This window comes from Panthera pardus, unplaced genomic scaffold, assembly GCF_024362965.1.
Source record: "Panthera pardus isolate Hobbes unplaced genomic scaffold, ASM2436296v1 HiC_scaffold_1, whole genome shotgun sequence".
NCBI classification, from domain to species: Eukaryota; Metazoa; Chordata; class Mammalia; order Carnivora; family Felidae; genus Panthera; species Panthera pardus.
The window spans coordinates 9,867,032-9,890,590 of NW_026526654.1; the positions used below are offsets into that span (position 1 = coordinate 9,867,032).

Consider the following 23,559-nt stretch of genomic DNA (forward strand, 5'->3'; position numbering starts at 1 on the left):
GACGGCACAGGACCACCCCTCACAGGATGCAGACCGCAATGGCCAAGGTCACTTCTTGTGCGGAATAGACGGGGTACCTGTCACGGAGACGCTGCGAGGGCTCCCTGTTTCCCATGCAAGACATCCCAGGCTCCTTCAGAGAGGGGGCCGTCCCTTCGTTCTCTGTCGCTCTCTCTCTGTCTCTGTCCCTGTGTCTCTCTCCCTCCCTCTCTCTCAGCAGCCCCCCTCCTTACTCTCTTCTAGGGCATGGGAGCGAGGGGATGAGCAGACTGGGGGCAGAGACACCACCTGTGTGGAATGCATAATTTGCTGGTCTTTGGCCAAAGTCTTCCTCGTAGGTAACAAACCTTCTCTTGAAATTCCCATCTTATTTTCTAAACCAGGGAAATGATCTTATCTTCACCAACTGTCTCACCAACTGTCTGAGCGGGAAAAATTTACCCACCGCTTCTCACAAGAACCCAGTTCATATTCACACAAAATGAGTATCTCCCCCACCTAGAGTGGCTGGGGGCACGTTTCAAGAGCTGTTTGCAGAGGCAAGTACAGGTGCGGCTGCCCACAGAGCTCCCGTTCGGGTCTGGCCTCAGCCCGACAAAGGAGAGGCTGGGGAAAGGACAGAAATCCCCTGCGGACACTCAGCCTGGCTCTCAGGCCCCTGCGGCTCCTGCAGGTGCAGACAGGCACCCTCACCTCCCCAGGTGGGCCACCAGCTTCCCACCTGTGTCCTCGGACAAGGGCTCCAACCCTGACCAAGGCAGGTGCTCCTTTGAGAATCTAACAAATTTTGGGAAACCCAGTTACTTGCCCAGAAAATGAAAAGCATTTGTGCCAGAAGTTCTGTGCCCTGTGTCAGGGGTCGTCTCCTGCTGGGGAGCAGGTAAGAGCTTGGGCTCCACACGCCTCCAGGAGAGGGCCCCGTGGTCCAGCCAGAACGCTGGTCCCAGGGACCCAGTTACCCAAGGACTCGCCACGATCCACAGGAAGCACTAAACCGAGACCGGGGAAATGTGTCCCATGGAAGCCACCAAGCCAGGCAGGCCACCCAGTGGGGCGCGGGGACCCTGGGCTGTGGCCCTGAGGACCCAACCCGCGCCAGTGTAGTGCTCACCGCGCGAGGGGGTGGGACAGCTGCCTGCCGCCCCCACAGCTTAATGACCACTGTGAAATGTACCAAGAGAAAATCCAAAAGTTTGAAGTCACATTAAACATGTTTTAAGAGACTCTCATGAATCATGAATCACTCCTGATCCTTGGAAGCACCCGTGAGTTTCCTTCAGAAGCGCCCACCCACGTACGTATCAGCAATACTGAAAGGGGGAGGTGGAAATCACTTGTTCGGCAGATGTTTCCGCAGGAATGACCCTGCACCAGGAACTGTTCAGGAGCATGGCAGGGCAGCTGGGATGCGGAAAGAGAGATGTGGGACCCACAGACATGGAGAAGGTATTTGGGGGCTCCTCCCAGGCAGGGGTGCGGATGAAGGAGGGAGGGCACAAGCATGGGGTCCTGGGGACCTGAGAAGGGCCGGGCAGGGGTGCGGATGGAGGGGGGAGGGTGCCAGCACAGGGCCCGGGGGCCCGAGAAGGGCCAGGCAGGAGTGCAGGTGGAGGGGGGAGGGCGCTAGCACGGGGTCTGGGGGCCCGAGAAGGGCTGGGCAGGGGTGTGGATGAAGGAGGGAGGGCGCCAGCACAGAGCCCAGGGGACCTGAGAAGGGCCGGGCAGGGGTGTGGATGGAGGGGGGAGGGCGCCAGCACGGGGTCCTGGGAACCTGAGAACGGCCGGGCAGGGGTATGGATGGAGGGGGGAGGGTGCCAGCACAGGGTCCGGGGGCCCGAGAAGGGCCGGGCAGGGGTGTGGATGGAGGCGGGAGGGCGCCAGCACGGGGTCCGGGGGACCCGAGAAGGGCTGGGCAGGGGTGCAGATGGAGGGGGGAGGGCGCCAGCACGGGGTCCTGGGGACCCAAGAAGGGCTAGGCAGGGGTGAGGATGGAGGGGTGAGGGTGCCAGCACGGGGTCCTGGGAACCCGAGAAGGGCCAGGCAGGGGTACGGATGGAGGGCGGAGGGTGCCAGCACAGGGCCCGGGGGCCCAAGAAGGGCCGGGCAGGGGTGCGGATGGAGGCGGGAGGGCGCCAGCACAGGGCCCGGGGGACCCGAGAAGGGCCGGGCAGGGGTGCAGATGGAGGGGGGAGGGCGCCAGCACGGGGTCCTGGGGACCCAAGAAGGGCCGGGCAGGGGTGCGGATGGAGGGGTGAGGGTGCCAGCACAGGGTCCGGGGCAGGCAGGAAAGCTGAGGGGCTGCTACGGGGCTGCAGTGCAGCCTGTCTGCCTGGCATATGGCTCACTCCCCCAGGTCCACCCCAACATTTATGCCTGTGTTTTGCTCTCTGTCTGCCTCCCCCTATCTGAAGGTAAGTGCCCCAGGGACAGAGCTTGGATGTGCAAGGCTCAGAGAGAAGTCAGCATGCCCTCAGTGTGAGCTGGGGGGACCCGAAGGACACCAAGGGCCTCGCAGGTGGACCTGAGGCCACCAGGGTGATGGTGGTGACCCCTCTGGAGTGTGAGGGGACTGCAGGGGGACAGCAGGAGACAGCAGCACAATAGCAGAAGTTCAGCTGTGAAGGAGATGGAAGAGGTCGAGAACGGGAGGGGCGTGTGGGGTCAGGAAAGTCCACAAAGAAGGGGCGATCTGAAGGGTTGGCCGCTGCCACAGAGACGACCGAGGGACACAGATGATCCAGGAGAAAGAGAGAGACGTGGGGCCCCACACCAGAAGGAGGCGAGAGCAGACAGGGCAAGGCTGGTGGGCTGCCTGGGAGAGGGGGTGTCCTGTCTGGTGACTGCCTTCCCTCCACGAAGCCCAGGGCAAAGTCTCCATGCTCCATGTAAAGGGGAGGGTCTGGAGGTCTGCGAACACTGGCAAGGGTGTGTGTGTGGGGGGCGGAATCTATTCCTAGCAGGGCCCGTGAAAGCTCTGTGCAGGGAGGCACCCTCATCACCTCCGTCTCAAGAGAGAAACCGGGGAAGTTGGCCGGCGTGCCCACGGCTCACAAGGCAGAGGCGGGGTATGAGCTGTGGCCTCCGTGATCTACTATTCTGTTTCTCTCAGGTACCAGCATCCCAGTGAAAGCAAAAACAGTCCTAGTTTAGTCCTGAACTGCTAGCCCTGTAAAAATCGCCTTCCATTGATTTTCTCTGCAAATAAATAGCATTTCTGCCTCCATTTAACTGGGTTAGAAAAGCATTTATAAGTCTGGGACTTAGGGATCCAACCATGTCTCATCAACCGTTTCTGCTGGAACATCTGGTCCAAGCACAGGGAACAATTTGCGTTTAGGTTTGTAAACACAGGACTTCCTGTGCAGTTAAGCGGTGAAGTCTGTTTATCAGTGGTTTGAATACAGTTCTAACCAACTGTAAACGGAGACGGCGTCCTCATCCCTAGAAACTTAACGGACTGTAGCAAAACCCATCATACACGCTCCTTTTCCCCAGTGTTATGAAACTGACCCTGTGGCACAGAATAAAAGCGTCTCAGGATCACTTGCTCTCAACATGCAGAAGTTAAACAGGGTTTGAGAGAAAATGCAGAAACTTTAACTGAAAGCTAGAACATAAAGGTTAAGTTACAGACCAGGCAGATTACTTTAAAATGTGCGGCTGAGAAGCAGCACCGCTGAGGTCAGGATCAGGGCTGGGCAAGCTTGTGTGAACACCTCAGCAGGTGAGGCCGAGGCCGGGCAGCCCTGGTCCACAGGAGACAGGTGGAGTGACCGTGGCCGTGGCCGAAGGGGGATTCACCTCTGTCAAATACCTGCAGACCCCACAGGGCCATCTAACGCTGGATCAGGAGAGGCAACTCCCAAATCCCCCGGCATTTTAAGTGTTTAACAGAGACTGGAGTCACCAAGTCAAAAGAATGCCGTTTTAGGACAGGCCGCCTCTCAGGTGAACACTGACCGTGTGTCACAGATGGCTTGCTGATAAAAAGGAACAAAAGCAGACACATGCACACACATAAAACAGTTGGACCTTTAGATGGTTTAATGCACTTGAACACAGTCATGCTTAAAGTTCTCCCAGGGACCAAAAATATTTACTTTTTCCTTATAAAGTCCTGGTGTAACAGATTGTTCCAGAAACATGATCTACTGCCAGCAAGGAAAACCTTCACCTTTTTCAGAAGTTTAGTCTCTTAAAATGTTCGAAATATCCTAGAGAGCAAACAGTGTAAGACACAAGTAGAGACCGTGGCAGGTGGCAGAAAAGAACTCACGAATGCCCCGGCTGAGGGTGGCAGACACATCACACAGACGTAACAAAATTAGGCTCCTGACCTCCAGAGTGTTAAAGTCGGGTCTTCTAAATGTGCAGCATGGAAAGCAAGGGACGTGGTGTCATGGCCGTGAGTGCATCCTGGCCTGGGATGCTCCCCCATGAACCAACTTCATGGCCAGATGTGGACCGTGGACTCTGCATATGGCCTGCGGTATCTTGGGGCACCAGTGACCTCCCGTGCAGCCCGGGCCCCACTGACGGCGCTGACTGTGGAGTCAACCAACAGAGGGCTTCTCCCTCCCTCCGCGCCAACCCGGCCTGCCGGGACTCAACTGTGTTAACAGCCGGTGGTGATAAATGTCCTGAGCATTTCCTGAGAGCCGGGCACTGCTCTCAGCTCCTGCCCTGTATCACCTCACACACACAGTCCTGACGACAGCCCCCTGAACGGGAGCCAGGACGGTTCTCAGATGAGAGAACCTCTCCCCAAGGTTATAGCGCTCATGCAGCAGGCCAGCCAGGTTCACATTCAAGCAGGTGCCCATGGAAGCTGCGGTGACCCGCCAGGCTACTCTGGTTCCCCCAGAACTGAAACCCTGGCCTGAACCAGGGCTTCCCAGCTCGCATGTCTAAAGAGGAAATGACACTAGCTTTCCATCCACTTTTTAAATTAAAAAAAAATTTTTTTTTAAGTAGGCCAAACTACCTCATGACACACACATCATGGTACATAAACACCGTGCTATTTGTAAACACAAATAATCTGTGCACAACTTACATCCATCCACACAACCGGTCGTTCGTGCTCTGGAGTGTCCGTGGCCTGACCCAGGACAGACTTCTCCCAGTCATTTGCCTGTTCTCTCTCTCCCCCTGGAATTTGCCAGAATAAAGTATCGGTAGCAACGTTTTCCAAGAGGTTACCTTTTGGCAACCCTCACACCTCAGAAGGGGCTTAAAAGTTTTCTCTGTCCTAGAAACTCTGACCATGTGGACACTGGAAGAGAACAGGGCATATACAGGCTTTTGTTCATTCTTATAAAATAAGTCACATAAGGAAACCACAGGGACGTAAGCGTTCAATCCCAGGCCCCTCTTCCTCTAGCAAAAGGAAATATAATTTGGTCCTACATATTAAAGATAACCAAGAAAACAGATCGTGTTTCTGGAAAAACTCAAACTAGTTTAATAGCATCAAAATGACTTTAATATCATAGAAATGAATAGTCTTATATGCGAATATGGTTAAACAGTCAAATGATCAGACTGGAAGAAAAAAAAAAAAGACGTGGAATTGAGAAACACAAATAACAGTGGCCCCTAACTTGCGTTCCAGGAACGTCACCAGATAACGCACAGGCTGGGAAAGTTCACTAAGGAAGATGCCACTTAGGTTTGAGGGAAGATGTCATTTCACAAACCTAAGAACACAGCAAAAGGGAATTTTAATATGCAAACTACATGAAAATGTATAGAAGATGATACCAGCTGAAACAGCTGAGGGCCTGGAGGAAAGGACAGAGCATACGCTGGACATGTGTCCACCCCATTCCCAGGAGAAGGGTCAGGAACTGAGAGGTCAGATCCACCCTTGGGGGCCTCCAGCCTCAGGGTCAGAGGAGGGACACCCACACCTCCGGCAACTCTCCTGCGGGCAGCCCGTTCCCCACACAGCGAAACCCTCCTTTTTGTTACTTTGATCACAAAATGTGAAGAGTTGGAAGGGAATGAAAATTAACTGAAAAGCTTAAGCACTTTTTAGGCAAATACTAGTTCCACCCTTTTCTCCTTTTCCCTTTGAGCAAACAAAGGCCGGAAAAGGCCTTGTGAACGGGACCGCACCTCCTGGACACAGGAGTAACACAGAACATCCTTGCCCGGCGACGCATTTCTCTGACAAACCTTGTCACCTGCAGTCGCTGTGCTGAGGTTTCCAGAACTTACCCCAGTGGAGAAACAAAGGTGTCACCTGATATTTACCACTCACATCAGAACAGGGACTTTGGGGGAAATTATATGAGCTCCAGATCCCAAGTCTGGCCCCGCCCTTCCCAGAGTCTGGGTGACTCTCACTCAACCCGCTCAACCGTAAGGCCCTGAGACCTGCCCCAGGGAACAAGTGCCTGAGGAAGGTGGCCGGGAGTTCCCTGGACTCTGGAGCCTCCCGGTTAGTGAACAACTCGGGGTTAGTGACCTGGCGATCCCAGAGATGAAAAGAGACAACTGATCTCTGCCAGAGTGTCCTTCTCAAAGGCAGCTCATAAAGATGAAAAGTCTGCCCGAGGTAATTCCTATAGCGAAGTGCCCATAATGATGCCCTCAATCCTCAGGGAGAGCGACTCCTCAGACCTGTGCCCCAGCGCGGACGTCAGCCACTGGGGAACAAGGAGCCTTTTGTGGAGACAGTGGCAGGAAACACCACCCTCCGGACAGTTTTCCTTCTCTTGTGCACACACACCCCCTTCATACCGGTGCCAGGGACTACAGCCGCGCGCGGTGTCCCCTCGCTCTGATGTAAAACAGAACCTGCTCTCCCCTCCGAGCCTCCCCTGACCCCAACACCCGGTCACCAGCGAGTGTGGACTCCAGAGGAAGCCCACAACACCCGGGCGCCGATCTGATTGGTTACTTTCCGGGGGGAGGGGGATAAGATGCCAAACTTCACTTCTGGATTCCCCCGGTGGTGTTACAAACACGAACCAAAGTCCCTGCCTTTCTGGAGTGTGACTCTCCCATCTCTGAGTCCCCGTGCGGGCGCGACAGGCAGAGCCGAACGGGAGTCCCTTCCCAGCCCCGGGCCGCGCGCAAACCTACCAAGGTCTCCCCGGGGCAGCCCCGTCCCCTCCGGACTCCAGGGAGCGCGCGGCGGCGGGGCGGAGCAGGTGCACGCCCGGGCCGGGCCGTCGCAAGCCCGAGGTGCACCCTCGGCAAGCCGCGCCCGGCTGCAGCGGGGTACCCAGGGCCCGTCCCACCCACCCCCGCACCCCCGCCGGGTCCCCGAGGCTCGCACCCCCCGAACCCCACGGGGTCTTCAGGGCCCGTCCCACCCTCCGGCCGCGGCGGGGTCCCCAGACCCCGCACCCCCGACACCCCCCGCACCCCCGCGGCGGGCGGCACTCACGTATCTGTGCACCAGCGTCCGCACCAGGCTGCAGTCCATGGCTCCTCCGGCCGCGCCCGCCGCGCTCAGCGCCCCCGCGCCCGGCTCGGCGCGCCCATGGGCCCGGGCCCGAGTGCGGCCGCGCGCCCCCGACCCGGTCACGGCCTGGGCGCGCCGGGCGGAGCGGGAGGCGGCCGCGGCCCCTCCGCGCTCATGCCCGGCCCGGCCCGGGGTGGCGGCTCGGGGCCCGGGGTTCCGGCGGGGGGCTGCGGGCCGGGAGCGAGGAGGCGCGGGCCGGGAGCGAGGAGGCGCGGACCGTGTGCTCCTCTCCGGCGCCCGCCGCTCCTCTGCTCCGCTCGGCGCCGCTCGGCTCCTCCTCTCCCCGCTCGGCGCCGCTCGGCGCCCCGGCTCCTCCCCTCCCGCCCCTGCCCCCCGCCCGCCGCCCCTCTCGGCCCTGCCTCCGGCCGCCCGGCCCCGGCGAGCGCGTCACGAGAGCGAGTGAGCATGCGCCCCGCGGCCCCCGCCCCGCGCCCCCACCCCCGCGCGCGCGCGCGCGGCCGTGGCCCGCCCTCCGCGTGCCCGTGCCCGGCCCGCCCCCAGGGCGCGGGCTTCCCGAGGGCCCCGGAGCGGAGGCCGGAGGCGGGAGGCCGGAGGCGGGAGGCCGGCGGGCGGGGACGACTCCTTGTTGCTTCCGCCTCCCGGGGCCCGCCCTGCGGCCGGGCCGCGGGGACCGTGCCCCTTGGGGAGCCTCGGACCCGCGGCCCGGCTCCCCCCCCCACCCCGCACCCCCCCCCCTTCCCGCATGCTCCCAAACTTCTGTCTCCCTCCGGAAGGCCCGATGGCGGCGCGGGACCCACCAGCGGGGCCTGCGTCGCGCCCTGGTGCTGGGCCCGTCGCCACGCGTGGCCGCTCCTGGTTTGCAGGTGCCACACGGGGCCGAGTCGTGCCTCAGGTGGCTGCCCAGCTTCGCTCAGCTTTTGTGCGCTGGGGTGAAGGTGAGCATCGGGCCTGCCTCGTGGGATCCCTCCCCTCTGAAACTCCTTCCCTCCGTAGCCCTTGCCTCCTGGCCTTAGGTCTCCAGAGTCGTGACAGTGGAAACCCTGACCGTCTGGCCGGGGCGGGGGCGGGGGCGAGGGGCTGGAATCCTTGAGCCTGTTACACCAGCTGCCAGCCCCACGGTGACGCCTCTCCTGGTTTGGCTGGTCCGGCCCCTGCCACCCCCCCCCCCCCCACCAGTCCCCTCCAGGAGGCAGGACACCAGGAGGGCAAGCCTGACCCCAGGGAAGGCAACCCGGCCTCCAGGTCCCCCTGCAGTGCCCCCGGTGCCTGCTCTCTCTGAACCAGACAGAACTGCCCCCTGGAACCAACACCAGAGAACGTTTGTTTTCCCCTCTCCAGCTCCATAGTCAGCCTGGCTTTAACTGATATCCCTCACTCTGTCTTCTCTTCCTGCTGCCCCTTGGTCACCACTCAGGAAATCTGAGGGGCAGCGGCTGTAGGGGCAGCACCCCTGCCCTGGGAGGTGTGCAGGGGTGTGAACGTCCTCCCGGCTGGTGGTGGAAGAGAAGCCTGGTTGTGCACCTGCTGGCCCAGGTGCAGATGGGTAGAAATGAGAACAGCTTCATGGTGATAGTGACTAAACTACCCCGGATTCTGAACTACTTTCCTGCAGAAAAACACTCCAGGTTTTGGTCAACTAACACGTCGATTCTCCACATTGCAGACAAATCTACTCTGTCCTTCTGTCCTGCCCTGTGCCCAGGAGGCCAGTGGCTGTGCTCACTGGACCTTCACCAACAGGACAGACTGCTTCGGGTTGAAATCGGCTGAGAGCCTGGGTGTGCCCTCCTCCCCTCCCGCCTGGCCTCTACCAGGACCGTGTCTGTGTCCCTCTGTGAGGACAGGGCTTGTAGGCCTTCCCGTTCAGTTGTGACAACTGGTGTCAGGCTCCAAGAACGACTCCCTGCCTCTTTAGGTTGTGGTGCTGTCCCTGGACAGCAGCACCCCTGGCTGGGTCACAGAACCGTGACGGTGCCGCGGCAAATGTCTCTCCCTCACACCGTCTCCTAAGTCTCTCAAGCCCCCTGCTTCCTGACAGGACCTTGATGGCTGTGCCAGATTTTGACTAGCCTTCTGCCTTGCAAACAGTGACATTTGGATGGAGGGTGTGCGGGCACAAGCAGACGTCTTGCAGGGCTGCTGGCAAAGGCTGCCCGTCTCTCAGGAGTGTCTGTTTTAGTCAACGGTGCAGACGCATGCCCTCTGTCCTGGCTGGTGGAAACCCATCCTGCTCCAGGGCCCCGTCCCTGCATGCCGAGGGGCAAACCCCGGGTCCTATCAGCCATTCCTCGCAGTGACTGCTTTATAACAAGTCAAAGCCAATGAGTCCTGCTATGGGGGAAATGGCTGCTCACTCTTAAAAAGGCACATAAAGAGGAAGCCCTCCTCACATCTGGCTGGGTCCCGTGTCTGGGACAGGGCCCCCCTCATGTCTGGCCAGGTCCCACGTCCAGGACAGGAGGTCGCTTGAGGAACTTTGTCACCATGGGGATGACAGCACGGGAAGATGGGAGGAAGCATGGGTCCCCGATGACACCATTGGGCCATTAACCAATCCTGCTGCAGCTGTGAGCATCTTAATTTAAAACCTATGGAAACAGATCAGTTAGAACTCTATAAAAGGAACAGAAAATCCAAGTCCCCTGTGAACGAGTTACCTCTGTACGACAAATCTCTACAAACTTGGGGGCTTTGACAATAAGTGTTTATTTCTCAGGACCCCGTGGTTTGGTGGGATGGCTCCTTGGTGCTGACAGGGACTGTTCGTGCACCTGCATTCTCTGGGGGACTCCACTGGGCCTGGAAGGTTCTGGAAGGTTCAGGGGCTTCAGTCATGTCCAGTGTCTCAGCCTGGGGGATGAAAAGCTGGGAGCAGGCTGACCTTTGTTGCTCCACACGGTTTCTCATCAGTCTAGCCTCTGCTTCCTTACGCGGCAGCTGGAAACCGAGAGGGCCAAAGTAGACGTTATACAGCCCCTGAAAGCTGGGACACTGCATCTGCCACATTCTCTCAGGGAAAGTAGGTTCCAAAGCTGGCCCAGATCCAAGGAGAGGAGTAGACTAGATTTCACATCTTGGTTGGAGGAGGGCCTGGCAGCATGAGAGGAGAGAACTGTGTGTGGTCATCTTGGAAATTGTCTGCACAGACCGACTTAAAGAGTCATGGGAAGTGTTGCCAGGATCACAGCCAGTCCCTAGCGAAATGGCGGCGGGAATATGTGTCTCTCCGTTCCCACTGGGGAGAGAGAATCTTGGACTCTGACTGGGTCGGCTAAGTGCACATCCCTGGGTGGTAGAATGCCGGTAGATGGTCGGCATAGGCCTGGATTTAGTGCAAATCCTTGACTGCTGACTGGCAAGCATCCAAGGAGAATGGAGGGATCTTACTCATCGTCAGGTCATGGGGACCCCCGCTGCCAACCCCCACAGCATGGCTGCCTCACCACGGCAAGTGCTGTCTGGTGAGAGCGGGGACAAAGCAGGAGGCAAACTCCAGAACTGAAGTCAAACTGCAGGTTCGCCTCTGGATGCTCACCCACACCTGTGCACAGACTCGTGAACACCTGCTGTCCGTCCCTCCCCTCCACCTTGGAGATGCCTCCTATGGTAACCAGGGGTCTTGGGTTCATTGACTTCTAAGTGAAAAAAACTTTGGGGAAATAAGAATGGGGGGGGCGAAAAAGTGGAACCTTCCAGGAAAGATGGTTCAGAACTGTTACCTTTCTCTCCAATGACAAAGCTGAAGCCCAAAGTGACTACTGAAGACACGGGACAGGGAAGTATGAGCTATTGATGTGTTCTGTTTTTGTGTGAGGAAGGACAGGCACCCTGCGCTGGGGGGTTCGGCCTCCTCGGTGAGCAGCCTTGCCCCTCCAAGCTGCTGGGGCATTCTGTACCCCTCTCTCAGGCCACTGTCCCTGCAGGGCCAGATAGTGTGGGCTCTGTCTTCCCACAGATTTGTCCTGGGATTCCCCAGTGGCAAAAAGCCACAGGCTTCCTCTGGCTTCCCTCATCCCTTTTGTCTGGAATCTTCTGCGGCAACCCCACTTCGTCCCACAAACCTGCTCCTCCTTTGTAGTCACACCCTCATCCCCTATACCTTCCTCAGCTCCCTCTGTTATTAGTTTCTCTACTAGTACTTTTAAAGGCACCAACTCAGCATAACTTAGTTATTTGTCGAAAAGCCCTGGTTGCCAATTAAAATCACCCAGGGATATATACATATTTTTAACAGAGATTCCTTGGGACCCCTCCCTCCCCCCAGTCCCGGCTCTTGGATTCTATCGGTCTGGAATGGGGTCCCAGCATCAGTGTTTTTTAAAAGCTCCGAGACCCGGCAAGTTTGAGATCCGCTGGTCTGAACGTCTGTCTGCCTGCGATGCCCTCTATTACGGGTCCTGTTGATCTCTCCAGGGCATAGCACGGTCCCTTGTACATGATAGGTGCTCAGTAAAAGTGAAAAAGTGAATGTCCCTACACTGCTATTTCAGCCACGAGCACTCATGGAGCAGGATAAAGGGAGGGTACGAGGTTCCAGCACAGGTAGAGAAAACACCTGTGCGCTTAGACCAGGCAGTATGTGAGGGGGTGCTGTGGAGAGTGAGGTCCTGGGTTCAACTGTGACTGAGGTCACCTCACTCCGCCACACTCGCCATCCCCTTCTCCAGGAATGTGGTGATGACACAGGGTCCGGTGTCCCCACACCTGGGAGGAGCCAGTGAGGAAGTGACTCCTGAGAGTCGGTCAGTACACAGGTATCCAAAATGGAATAAGTTACCTTCATTATCATTCTTAATCCAGAATATGTGACTTTGCGATTTGCCAATCGCAAAGAATTATCAAGATTTCATCTTCTGGGCAACGCTGGTGTGAGCTCTGCCGTGAAAACCATCACCGAGTCCTGGGACTCCTGTGCTCACCAGGTCTGGCTGCGGGGTCCCCATGCTCGCCCATCCTCAGACACCACCCGCTCTCTGACTCCTGTCCTTGACAGGTTTGTCTCCACTGTCGCTCTGTGCCTTTTTCTTCTTAGGCTTTCTTCCTTCAGGTGTGCAGACACGGCTGGGGAGTGAGCCCTAGACGCTTTGCTCGGGGTCTCCAGGCCCTGCCCCTCCGCCGTGCTCAGTGCACCACCACGGAGACCCCGCTTCAACGCCTGCTGGGACTGCCATGCCAGGGGGTCGCCTGTCCCAAAGTGAGCCCGATCTCAGTACGTTTGCTTCTTAGTTCCCCATTTCTCCCAGTTATCTTTCAGTGAGAAAATACATAAAAGGAAATGATGCTAAGAATTATTTTCTCTTTCCTGATTTCTTTTCCACACTCCCTGCACCCCTGCCCCTTGTTTTTTTTTTTGTTTTGTTTTTTTTTTTCCTAAAGAAATCAATTATTTTAATTCCAGTTTCCTTTCAGGAAAAAAAAAGCTAAGTTCTGTGGAGCTTGAAATTACCAAGAAAGTCATGAAAATAATTTGTCGTCCTCATTTATTTGAACAGAAGCTTAAAGATGCTGCTGACAACAGAAATAAAATCCAGGGCTTTGAGATTGGAGCTGGACAATAATTCGGGTGGAGTGTCACTCAGAGCAGCTGCCCCACCCAGGCGTTTGGCCGGCATAGGACAGCGTGTCGCCGCGCCTTTATTTGTGGGCGTGTTCCAGAAAACAGGGAAAGTGCTTTTTCTTGTCCCTCTCCCTCTGTAAAGAGAAAGATGAAATGGTTTTCCTTAAGGTATCAATTACCTATCATAATCTACAAGAATATTTCATCAGTTTTAACTGGAGGTGATCTGATTTTAATCAAAGAGCCAAAAATGAAAAATGTACATATGCATGTATGTAATTTAATAGTTTTGAAGACATTATTCTGAGTAAAATAAGCTAGACACGAGAGGACCCATCGTGTATGACCCCACCTGGAGAAGTCATTCTCAAAGAGGCAGAAAGAGAAAGAGTTGTTCCAGGGGCCGAGGGGGTGCGGGGGGAGGGGAGTCGAGTTTCGGTCAGGAGGTGGGGTGGGGTGGGAAGCACGGAGATGTGGGCAAAGGGCCTTGGGCCTTGGGCTCTGCCCGTAGAGGCTAATTCCCCCCACTCTCCCCCCAGCTCTCCACTTCTCTGGGCTTCCTCACCCCCCCACCAGGGATGATGGGACAGGGCTGGTGCTTTGGGAAGTCAAAGATACAAAAGGGTGACCCACGGTGGGTCCCCAGCCTGGGGGCACGATCGAATGCTCAGGTCAGCATCAGGGAGCTGAGAGGACGAGGCTAAATGTCATGATTTGTGTAATTTGACCCATACTAGAGGCTTTCAGCAAGTGTCCTCCTTCTTTCCTCTCTACTTGGTCCCCTCCAGGGGATGCATGGCCTTATTCCCCAGCTTGCTGCATCCAGGGAGGAGACCCTAAGGAGCCCCAGCACATTCCCTGGTGAGTCCAGGTTGTGGCAACTGGGAGCCCTGCCCTGCCTCACAGCCTGGGCGCCTGCCCCCTTACCACCAGTGTTGCCCCAGGCCCCTCCACTCGTGACCTCTGTACCATCACACGACCTGGCCAACCAGTTGGGGCCTCCTCAGGTCCACCACAGTGGTCCTCGCGTGGGAGAAGGGCAAGCGTGTGCGTGTTTGAGAGGCTGACCCCCTGGCCAAGAGCCGCTGCCCAGAACAAAGCAGGACACCTCTGGCCAGCACTCCCAACAAGGTCAAGATGTATGTGTGTCCAGGGCTATCTGCAGAGGGGAGAGTCCTCACACCGGAACAGCGGTCACACCGTCTCTGCCTCAGACCCGAGTGTCCTGTGGGGAAAGTGCTGGGCTGGGTCCAAAACAGCGTGCACCTGGAACAGAAGAGGAAAGGCAAAGATCGGTTGGTTTCCTTCCGTGTAACCTGGCGGACGCGCATCAGGTTTGTTTTCTGTGTTGCAATAAAACTGCTTATGTGAAAAATGCATTTTACTTTTAATCAATGACGTGCATTTGCATGGCTTTAAAATTAAGAGCTATCTGGCCTATGACAATAACCAGACACCTCAGCTTGAAACCCTTTCCTGCAGAGAATCACCTATAACCTTGGCTTTTTCTTCCTTGATTGTTTCCATATTTGTAAAAATGTGCTTATGCTGTATTATTTTTTACCTTGGAAGCTATCGATTGATTTCTTCCTAGAGGAGACCAAGTGTTTACCTCTTTTCTACTGCTGCGAACACCTCCCTCCCCCCCCCCCCACTGCCTACCCCCACAGTTTAGCACATCCTCGTTGGGTCAGTATTCTGCGTATTAACGCTACGTGCTATTCTGCGTGAGCGGACATTGCCGTGTGCCTCCATGGTACGGACGCTCCACGGCTGTGTTCTCACTACAGGTCTTTTCCTGCACAAACTTTCTTCCTTGATGGTCACCACTCCTTCCTTCCCTTCATTTTCTTGATCTTCTATGTACAGTAAAACTTGGTTTGTGAGCATAACTCGTTCTCGAAACATGCTTGTAATCCAAAGCACTAGTGGGTCAAAGCGAATTTCAAGAATCGTTGGCTCAGTTGTGATCATGTGATGTCGCTCGTTTATCTGGTTAAAATTTATGAGAAACGTTTTGCTCGTCTTCCAGAACCCTCGCAGAACAAGTTACTCGCAATCCAGGGTTTTACTTATTTGCTGCTAATCACAGCCAGCTCTGACAACATTGCAAAACTGTCCATGTGAGCACACACATCCGGTTCTCACTCGGAGATGCTCTCCTGCAGCCGCCTGGCGCCCTGTGCTGGCCTCCCTTCACCTGTCCTGGGAATGCCGTCCACCACTCGTCCAGATCCCGTACCTCTTTTTGTGTTGTGTCTCTTTATTTTGGTGGAATATATTCTCCAGTAGCTTCCTGCATGCTTTCCTGCATGGAAAGTAAATGTCCAAAACAAGTTTTTTCTCTGATGTAATACCTAATGGGTGATTTGGCTGAGTACAGAGTCGTAGGTAGGAAATGCTGGTTTAAAACATGTCCAAAGTGATCTTGGAACCACGGCCCACTTTGTCTATAACCTCACCGAGAAGGTTCCTACACTGGTGAATGCCGCTGCGACTTACCTGAAGCCTTGACTGGCCGCGTTTGGGCACTATGCCAAGGTTGGGCTGGTTCCTCCAACCCCTGTTGAGATCCCTACAGCTACTCAGAGCTTGAAAGAAGTAGTCAAGAGTCCTCAAACTGGTAGCTTCAAACAGTTCACGTTTAAGGAAACTATGCTGAGTGGTTTGGTGGCCGCCGAGGGGTGGATGTGGTTTTATGTCGGCAAGATCACAGGCAAGTGATTGGCATCATTGGCTATAATAAAGGCCAATCTTTAACATCTGTTCATATTTGGTTTATTATTCGAGTGTTCTTGGACCATAGGTGATCAGAGTGGAATTTGAATAAAGTACGATGATGTATCCAAAAAAAGGTTGAAAGTAGAAGACGATGGTGGCAGAGTCTTTAGTTGTTCCAAATCTCAGCCTTAAAACAGAGTGGCCACATAGCCAAACAAAAACCCATGGATCACATTCACAACAGAACTGGGTGCTGAGGTACCCCGTGAGCCCCAAAATATGAGTGGGTATTCGAGTAGACGCTATGAAGGGAGGGTCTCGCAACTTGGCAGATCAGTTCCCTAAAAAAATCAAGCAAACAGCATGTGGCAGTTTCTTAGAATGATTTCCTACTTGGGGAACCTTATTTTAACTAAAAGCACTCACTACAAATAATAAGTATAGTTAGTTTTAACCAGGGAGTTTTCATTATAAATTATTTTCTAAAAGTTGTCTCCCATTTTTCAATCTAAGATATAAATGGAGACAGGCTACCAATTTGGGACTGAAATGATCAATTTCTGGCCTAACAGAGCAGGAAGCAGACTGTGTGCCTCTGTTGGTGTGACGTCTCTTAGGAAAAGGAAGTCCTTGAAGAATCTGCATCCCGAGAGGCTGTGAGGATGGATGTTTTCTTCCATCTGCTTTGGAAGCCTTCAGAGAATGACCCAGAACTCCAGGATCCTGAGCAAACCCCTCCAAGGTCCTGCTGGCTGGACTAAGAATCAAATTGACATGAGACATTAACAGGAGAAAATCAAATTTAATGGGCGTGTATATGAGGAACGCACACAGACCTGGAAATTCTGAAGACAGTAGGGCAAACTGAGGTGTGTGTGTCATCGGGAACGTGAGGGTCTGGGGCCGCCGGAGAAAGGAACCCACCTCGCAGGGTGGAAAGAGGACAGATGTTCGGCAATTAGATGTCTGTCCTTCCATGCAGATGGCTCACCCGGATAACATTCATCTCTGCTAATAGCTCTTACTCTGGGAAAGGCCCCCCGTTTAGAGTCTCCCGTGGAGTTAAGGGAGGCTCGGAAGTTTCTCCTGAGCCCACAGGGTCTCTGTTGCCCTCAGCTGGGATCTCGGTGCCACAGCTGTCCTGGGGTCGGCCTGTCCTCAGCCCTGCACCCTGAGGCTGTCCGGGAGTCTGAGGTGATGTCAGCCTTTAAGATACCAATAGATTATTTTTGCTCCCTCCCTGGTAAAATTAGAAACTTAATTAAAATGTCATCAAGTGAGGCCGCGAATTCCACATCCCGGATCTGAAATATGCACAATAGAACCTACCGCTTGCATTAGTTTCCGCCCTTTAAAACACTTTTTTCTCAGCTGCTCCAGGGGGACGTTTGCCGGGTGGGGAAGGCAACGTCGCGGAGAACGTCTTCTGTACTGGTGACAAAGACACTCCTTCACCTGCTAGGTCCCACGTGAGTCTCGGTGGGAACGTCACCCACACCCCATCCTTCACTGTCTCAGCAGATCTGGAACCTGCTGTCATGTCTGCGGGATTGCTGGACTAGCTTCTGTGTCTCCCGTTTGGGCTCTGATTCTCCGTCGTTCAGAATTCCACCTAAAGTAAAAACGGAAAAAAAAAAAAAAAAAAAAAAAAAAAAAGGACTTCTTGCTGTGTTTATCTTGAGGATTTGGGAACTGTGTGAGGACAGACCAGGGCCAGATGCAGCTGTGGGGACTACTGGCCTGTAACAAGGGTGGCTCAGAACCTCCGAGGCTTCTTGAACCCCAGCGACCAGAGGTCCCTCATCACACGTGTGTCTTCTGTCTCTGCCCTGCCTCCCCTTCCCTTCCTTCACCCTCTCTTCCCACCCCTCCTCACCCACCTGCCATGGCTGTGAGCTGGGGATGGCTGTGTGGACCTCAGCTCATGGGGGACAGAGGGGTGTTCCCTTGGCTCATCCTGATGGCCGCGGCAGGAGGATCAATACCGCCCAGAGTCCCTAATGGCAGAGAAAGGGACTGCTAATAGCTCTGTGGCGTCTTGGTCTAACTGAGTCTCACGTGGCTGCTGAGGGTCTATTTATAAACCTTATTGTTTGTTATATTACAAGCATGGAGTCGTTTTACTTTTGTGAATTTTACAATAAAGAATTTGATCCTATCACCCAATTTATGGTTGACATATTCACAATTAAATATTAATTTGATTTCATTGCCTTTTTTTTTAAGTTTATGTATTTTTGAGAGAGAATGCGTGCACATGCGCATGAGCAGGGGAGGGGCAGAGAGACGGGGAGAGAGAGGATCCCAAGCAGGCTCCGCCCTGTCCTCACAGAGCCCAACACAGGGCTGAATCGCACAGACTGTGAGATCCTGACCTGAGCTGAAATCAAGAGTCAGAAGCTTAACTGACTGAGGTGTCCAGGCGCCCCGTCTCATTGCTTTTTATTGACCGAAACACAACTTTTCAATCTCGTTCTCTCTGGCTTTCACACTTCGGCTGACCCCACGTATGTAACCCTTTCCTGCTGTTACTGACTCCACCCCCTGGAACCCTCCCCTCCCTCCTGGGCGCTGGGCAACCCCCTCCCCCCTTGCAGAGCACAGATGGAACATTCCCCTCCTCAGGTATTTCTCCTTTCTCCAGGGTCGTGGGAGGCAGAAGCTGCGTGTGCTCTCTGCAGTCCCGCAGGCGCTGGGCTTTCTCTCCAGAGACTATGTCGGTCATATCGCAAAGGGATTTTGCGGATGTAATTAGGGTCCCTAATCAGTTGACTGGAAGTTACTCAAAAGGAGACTTTGCAGGTGGGCCTGGATGAAGGGCAGAAGTCAGACAGATTGGAAGCAGCAGGGACACTCCTGTTGGCCTTGAAGGGGCAGACTGCCGTGTTGCCACAAGTGCCACATGGCAGGGGACAGCAGGCGCCCCCGCACCTGACAACAGTCCCCGGCCGGCAGGTGCAACAAACAGGGAGCTCGGTCCCTCAACCGCAAGGGACCAAGTCCAGCAGCCAGTGGCGAATGTGGAAGGCAGCTCTGAGCCTCAGCGGGAGCCCCGCCCCCGCCACACCTTGATGTCAAGGTCCTGAGACCCTGAGCAGAGGCCTCTGCTAACTGTCCTCGGACCCCTGGCCCACAGACACCGGGAGGTAAGTGTGTGCTGTTTGGGCGTCTGTGTCTGGGATAACATGTCTCACGGCAGCAGGGACCTGACGCAGGCGCCGTGGCACCCCCTGTGTTTTCTCCCTGGCGGTGGCTTCACAGGTACTTGGTCGTGCGCCACTCTCTGCATGGCTTCTGTGACATCCTTTAGCAAAGTGCATCCCTCTAGTTCTGGCAGCGGCAGTGCCTGGACAGTAACGAGCTGGGCACGTGGGAGCTGGGACGAAAGGCCTGCTGGAACAACAGGTCTCCTGGTGTTCTCTAGGCCTCCTCCCCCTGCCCCGCTCTGCCTCCCCCTGTCTGCAGAGGCCCAGCCCACATGTCTCCCTAGAGAGCCCACCGTAGGGCATGCGGCCAGTTTGGGGCTACGCCGCCCGCTTCCCACCAGCCCTGTCCCCGCCTTGGGACATCCCACCTAGCGAGGTCTTGGACGCGAGACAGTTCCCAGCACTTGTGAGGTGCGACGTCATTCTCTACTGCGTTTCCCCCAGCTCCGGTGTGGGGGGACCACTCAGCGTGCGCTGAGCACAATGGGATCTCTGACCACAGGAGATCAGGAGGTAGCCTTTCCTCTCTCTGCTCCCCAGTGCAGCCGGGGGTGGTATTCAACCATCTCTATGACTTTTCTCCTTGAACAAGCAGCCCAAAGGCAGAGGAAGTGTTTGTAGAAGGGGTCACTGCTACTCCAGGCCTGCCTGTGGTGGGTCACCCAGCTCCCTGTGTCTGGTCTGCGCGGCCACCTTCTGAGCCTGGCCTTGCAGCCGCCCCCGATTCTGTGAGCCTATGGCAATGGCTCTCCTTCACCCCTCGAGATGGAACGATTCCTGCCGAGAGCCCTGGGGGAGGTCATCACTGGCTGTCTCTCCAGGAAACAGCCATGGCTTTCACAGTGTAAAAATTAACGCCGGAGCCAGACTGCTGGATTCAAATCCCGGTCTGCCGCTTGCTAACTCAAGACCGTGGAGGGTTGTGTGAGCTCCCTGGGTCTCGTCTGTGAAACAGGGAAATGACGATCCCTGCCTCATGGACTGCTTACGGGTTCCTGTCTTAACATGTGCGAAGCTCTTGTAGCGGTGCCGTTGTGTGTTTGTTGTTATTTCACCGTATTCTGTTTGACCCTGGACAGTGTGATTCTATGCATTATCCTTGGTTCCCAAACTAAACTGTAGGTCCCTCGGGTCAGAAGCTAATCTTATTTCCATATTTTCATTTTCCATTACCCCAGAGCACCAACCATGGAAGGAGTTCATGCTACAGTGTCAGGGGACCCACACCCACGGGTACTTCCCAACCGGAAGATCACTTCTGCCCCTGGACTGCAGGGTCTTATGGGGGTGGGGGGGTGTCTTTAGAAGATGGGGCCACCACAATAGACGCTGTGTGCAGACCTATTGTGTGTGCACACCTATCATGTGTGTGCACACCTATCATGTGTGCACGCTTATCACTCGTGTGTGCACCTATCAGTCGTGTGTGCACACCTATCATGTGCACACGCCTATCATGTGTGCACATCTATCGTGTGTGTGCACCTATCATGTGTGCACACCTATTAATCGTGTGCACACGCCTATCATGTGTGCGCACCTATCAGTCGTGTGTGCACATCTATCAATCGTGTGTGCACACCTATCGTGCATGCACACCACACTTCATTCCAGAGAGAGGCTCTGGATTCTGACGACTCCAACCTGCATGTTTGCTCATTCCAGCAGGGAGTGACGGGAAAGAGTTCTCTGCCTCACTTCCTGCCACCAGGCTCGGGGAAATAAAGTTTCCACTCCTCCCCACAGCACAGGAACCCTTTAGGGGAAACATGTACCAAGTCATATAGCTGGAGAGAAATTCAAAATGTTTAGCACCCAGCTATTGACATGGACAGCAGCTATAATGTCAGCATCAGATGGGCCAGAGTGTATTCACACTATCTACTCTGAATACAGGGCTTGTGGCCAGGACAGAACAAGGAAATTAAAGGATTGTAAGGTAATAAATGAATAACATGGTGAAATAGGTACACTGGAAAACAGTATTGGCTGACATGGCCCAAGAGTGGTTTGGGATGGGACAGAGATGGACTGGGACAGAGATGGGATTGGATCAGGTGGGTTGGGTTGGCTTGGGTTGGTTTGGGAAGGGGTGGGAGGGGGTGGGAGAGAAGAAGAGGGGAGGGGAGGTTTATCCACACCTGACATGAAATTCAGATTTCATGAAGTGGGTTAAAATTTTGGTGTCTTAAAAAAACTTGGTGTCTTTTCCTGTCACGCAACTTATTTGGGATAGAAACAAATAGTAATGCATTATTAACAAACCGGCAGACCACATAAAGCACAGATGGCTAGAATGTTAAGAGCTACATGCATTAATCATGAAGCATTTTTACTCTTTTGGTACTCACTTACATAATGACAGGACAACTTCTTACTTTTTCTGGTAAATTTACCCTTATGCTATAGATGAGGTGAAACTTGAGGTTTTCTGAGACAGAACTCTTTTTTTTTTTTTTTAAATTTTTTTTTTCAACATTTTTTATTTATTTTTGGGACAGAGAGAGACAGAGCATGAACGGGGGAGGGGCAGAGAGAGAGGGAGACACAGAATCGGAAACAGGCTCCAGGCTCCGAGCCATCAGCCCAGAGCCTGACGCGGGGCTCGAACTCACAGACCGCGAGATCGTGACCTGGCTGAAGTCGGACGCTTAACCGACTGCGCCACCCAGGCGCCCCCAAGACAGAACTCTTAAATTCAAATCAATTTAATAAAATAAATACAACAAATGAAAATGTTTTTCTTTTAAGGTTCTGTCAAATGTCCCAATAAGCTTCTTTTTGTAAGGAACCAATTCAATAGATAAATAAATACACAAATTTTACGATGATATAAAACAGGAACTGATGATAGTTTTGTTGAATGCAATTCTACTCTGATAAAGATCGGTAAGATAAAGCCTATGGCATATTCTGAATAAGGACGACAAACAGATGGGTGTAAAAGCAAAGCAGTATGTTTAAATGTCTGAATCTGATGTTCTTGATAAAGATACTGAAAAGCTATTGCAAAAAGGTGAAATTCCAAGTTTTTATAGTATAAAGTCTAAAATAATGACCAGGCACTGGTAACTAACAGCATCAATTCGTTTATCCATATGTTCGTCTGTCCTCACATTTATTCATTCGACAACCACGTATGCAGAACCCCTGTGTGCCAGACGTTGCACCGGGGCCTGGGGCTGACATCAGGTAAGGACACACACAGCCCCTGGGCTCATCAAGTGGCCCAGTGGGGAGATGACAGCAGCCACCTAATCTTCAAAACAAAGATGCCGTGAAAACCTGTGTTAAAGTTTCCAAAGGAGAATGCAGTGTCCCGTGTGTCACCCTGGCCTGGAAGGACCCAGGAAGCTGTCCTGAGGATGGTGAGCCAAGTTCTAAAAAGTCAATTCTGTTAATTGCAGGTTAGTTAGATAAGAAGTAGAGGGAAGAATCTGTCTCCTGAGAGACAGTGACTTGGGAAAACGTGTAAGTAACACTGATCTTTACAAACGTGTTTGCTGTGTGAACTACTGAGCTTTCTCTTAATAAAACAAAAGCAATAAATGTATCCACAAGATTCCTTGTGACAGATTCGGAGTGAATGAGAAGTCTTGGATTCTGACTCGTGTAGTTATTCAGTAGCCTCAGACCCTCATGATGGAACTCTCACCTGCGACTACCTCAGGAAGAATGGAAAAGTGTCCTTTTCAAATATCCTCCCCCCCCTCTGATTTATAAACACCTGAACTTCCTAGGAATATTCCTCATTGCTTAAAAATATCTTTCAATGGTAATGACGGTTATGATTTTTTTTAAGTTTATTGATTTATTTTGAGAGAGACAGAGTCAGTGTGATCAGGGGAGGGGCAGAGAAAGAGGAAGAAAGAGAGAATCCGCCGTGTCCGTTCAGAGCCCGACGCGGGGCTCGAACCCATGCAACCGTGAGATCATGGCCTGAGCCAAAACCGAGAGTCAGATGCTTAACTGACTGAGCCACCCAGGCGCCCTGACAGTTGAGATTTAAAAAAAAAATCTTTATTATATAAAATTTTAAACGTATGTAAAATTAGAGAAAAAGATAGCCATCAGCTGCCTTCAATAATGATCAATCCTGCATGGTGATCCACCTGTCTCCATGTGGGTCGTTCCTCAGAAACTTCAGAGAGAGTTAATTTTACTTCCTCTTTTCCGACATGGATACCTCTTGTGTGTGTGTGTGTGTGTGTGTGTGTGTGTGTGTGTGTGTGTGCGCGCACGCGCGCGCGCACACACACCCGCCAACTACTGTGCTAGAAGATATGGTACGAGGTTGAACACAAGTGGCAAGAGTGTCCTTGCCTGTTCTGCTCTCAGGGGACAGAGGACAGACTTTCACCAGCAGGGGTGATGTCAGCTGCAGGTTTTCACAGGGACCTTTGTCAAGTAGAGGCAGTTGCCTTCTATTCCTGGTTTGTTTCTCTTTTCTTTTCTTGCCTTGTCTTGCCTTGTCTTGTCTTGTCTTGTCTTGTCTTGTCTCGTCTTTCCCTTCTCTCCCTCCCCCTTCCTTCCTTCCTTCCATCATGAAAGGATTTGGTCAAATGCCTTTTCTGTGTCAATTAAGATGGCCATGTGGTTTTTGTCTTTTACCATATTACAGTGCCGTATGACAATGC

The 23,559-nt window shown here is 53.8% G+C and overlaps 1 protein-coding gene and 1 long non-coding RNA gene across 11 annotated transcripts in view; one reads left to right on the top strand and one right to left on the bottom strand.

The window, feature by feature from the left end:
- Positions 1–7,665, bottom strand: part of ATP11A (ATPase phospholipid transporting 11A) — a 124,484-nt gene extending 116,819 nt beyond the window's left edge. For all 3 annotated transcript variants that reach the window (XM_053909346.1, XM_053909428.1, XM_053909379.1), the window contains exon 1: positions 7,400–7,665. In XM_053909346.1, the coding sequence (XP_053765321.1) occupies positions 7,400–7,438 (39 nt within the window). In that variant the 5' untranslated portion in view covers positions 7,439–7,665. The remainder of the gene's footprint in view (positions 1–7,399) is intronic.
- Positions 7,666–8,015: 350 nt separating this feature from the next.
- Positions 8,016–17,341, top strand: LOC109264046 (uncharacterized). 8 transcript variants are annotated; one of them, XR_002078547.2, is made up of 5 exons: positions 8,016–8,373; positions 9,102–13,163; positions 13,784–13,856; positions 13,940–14,329; positions 15,028–15,185. It is a non-coding gene; the product is annotated as an uncharacterized LOC109264046 (long non-coding RNA). The 8 variants fall into 8 exon arrangements; XR_002078548.2 differs by having other exon boundaries at positions 14,003–14,329; XR_002078550.2 differs by having other exon boundaries at positions 14,149–14,329.
- Positions 17,342–23,559: the final 6,218 nt, after the last annotated feature.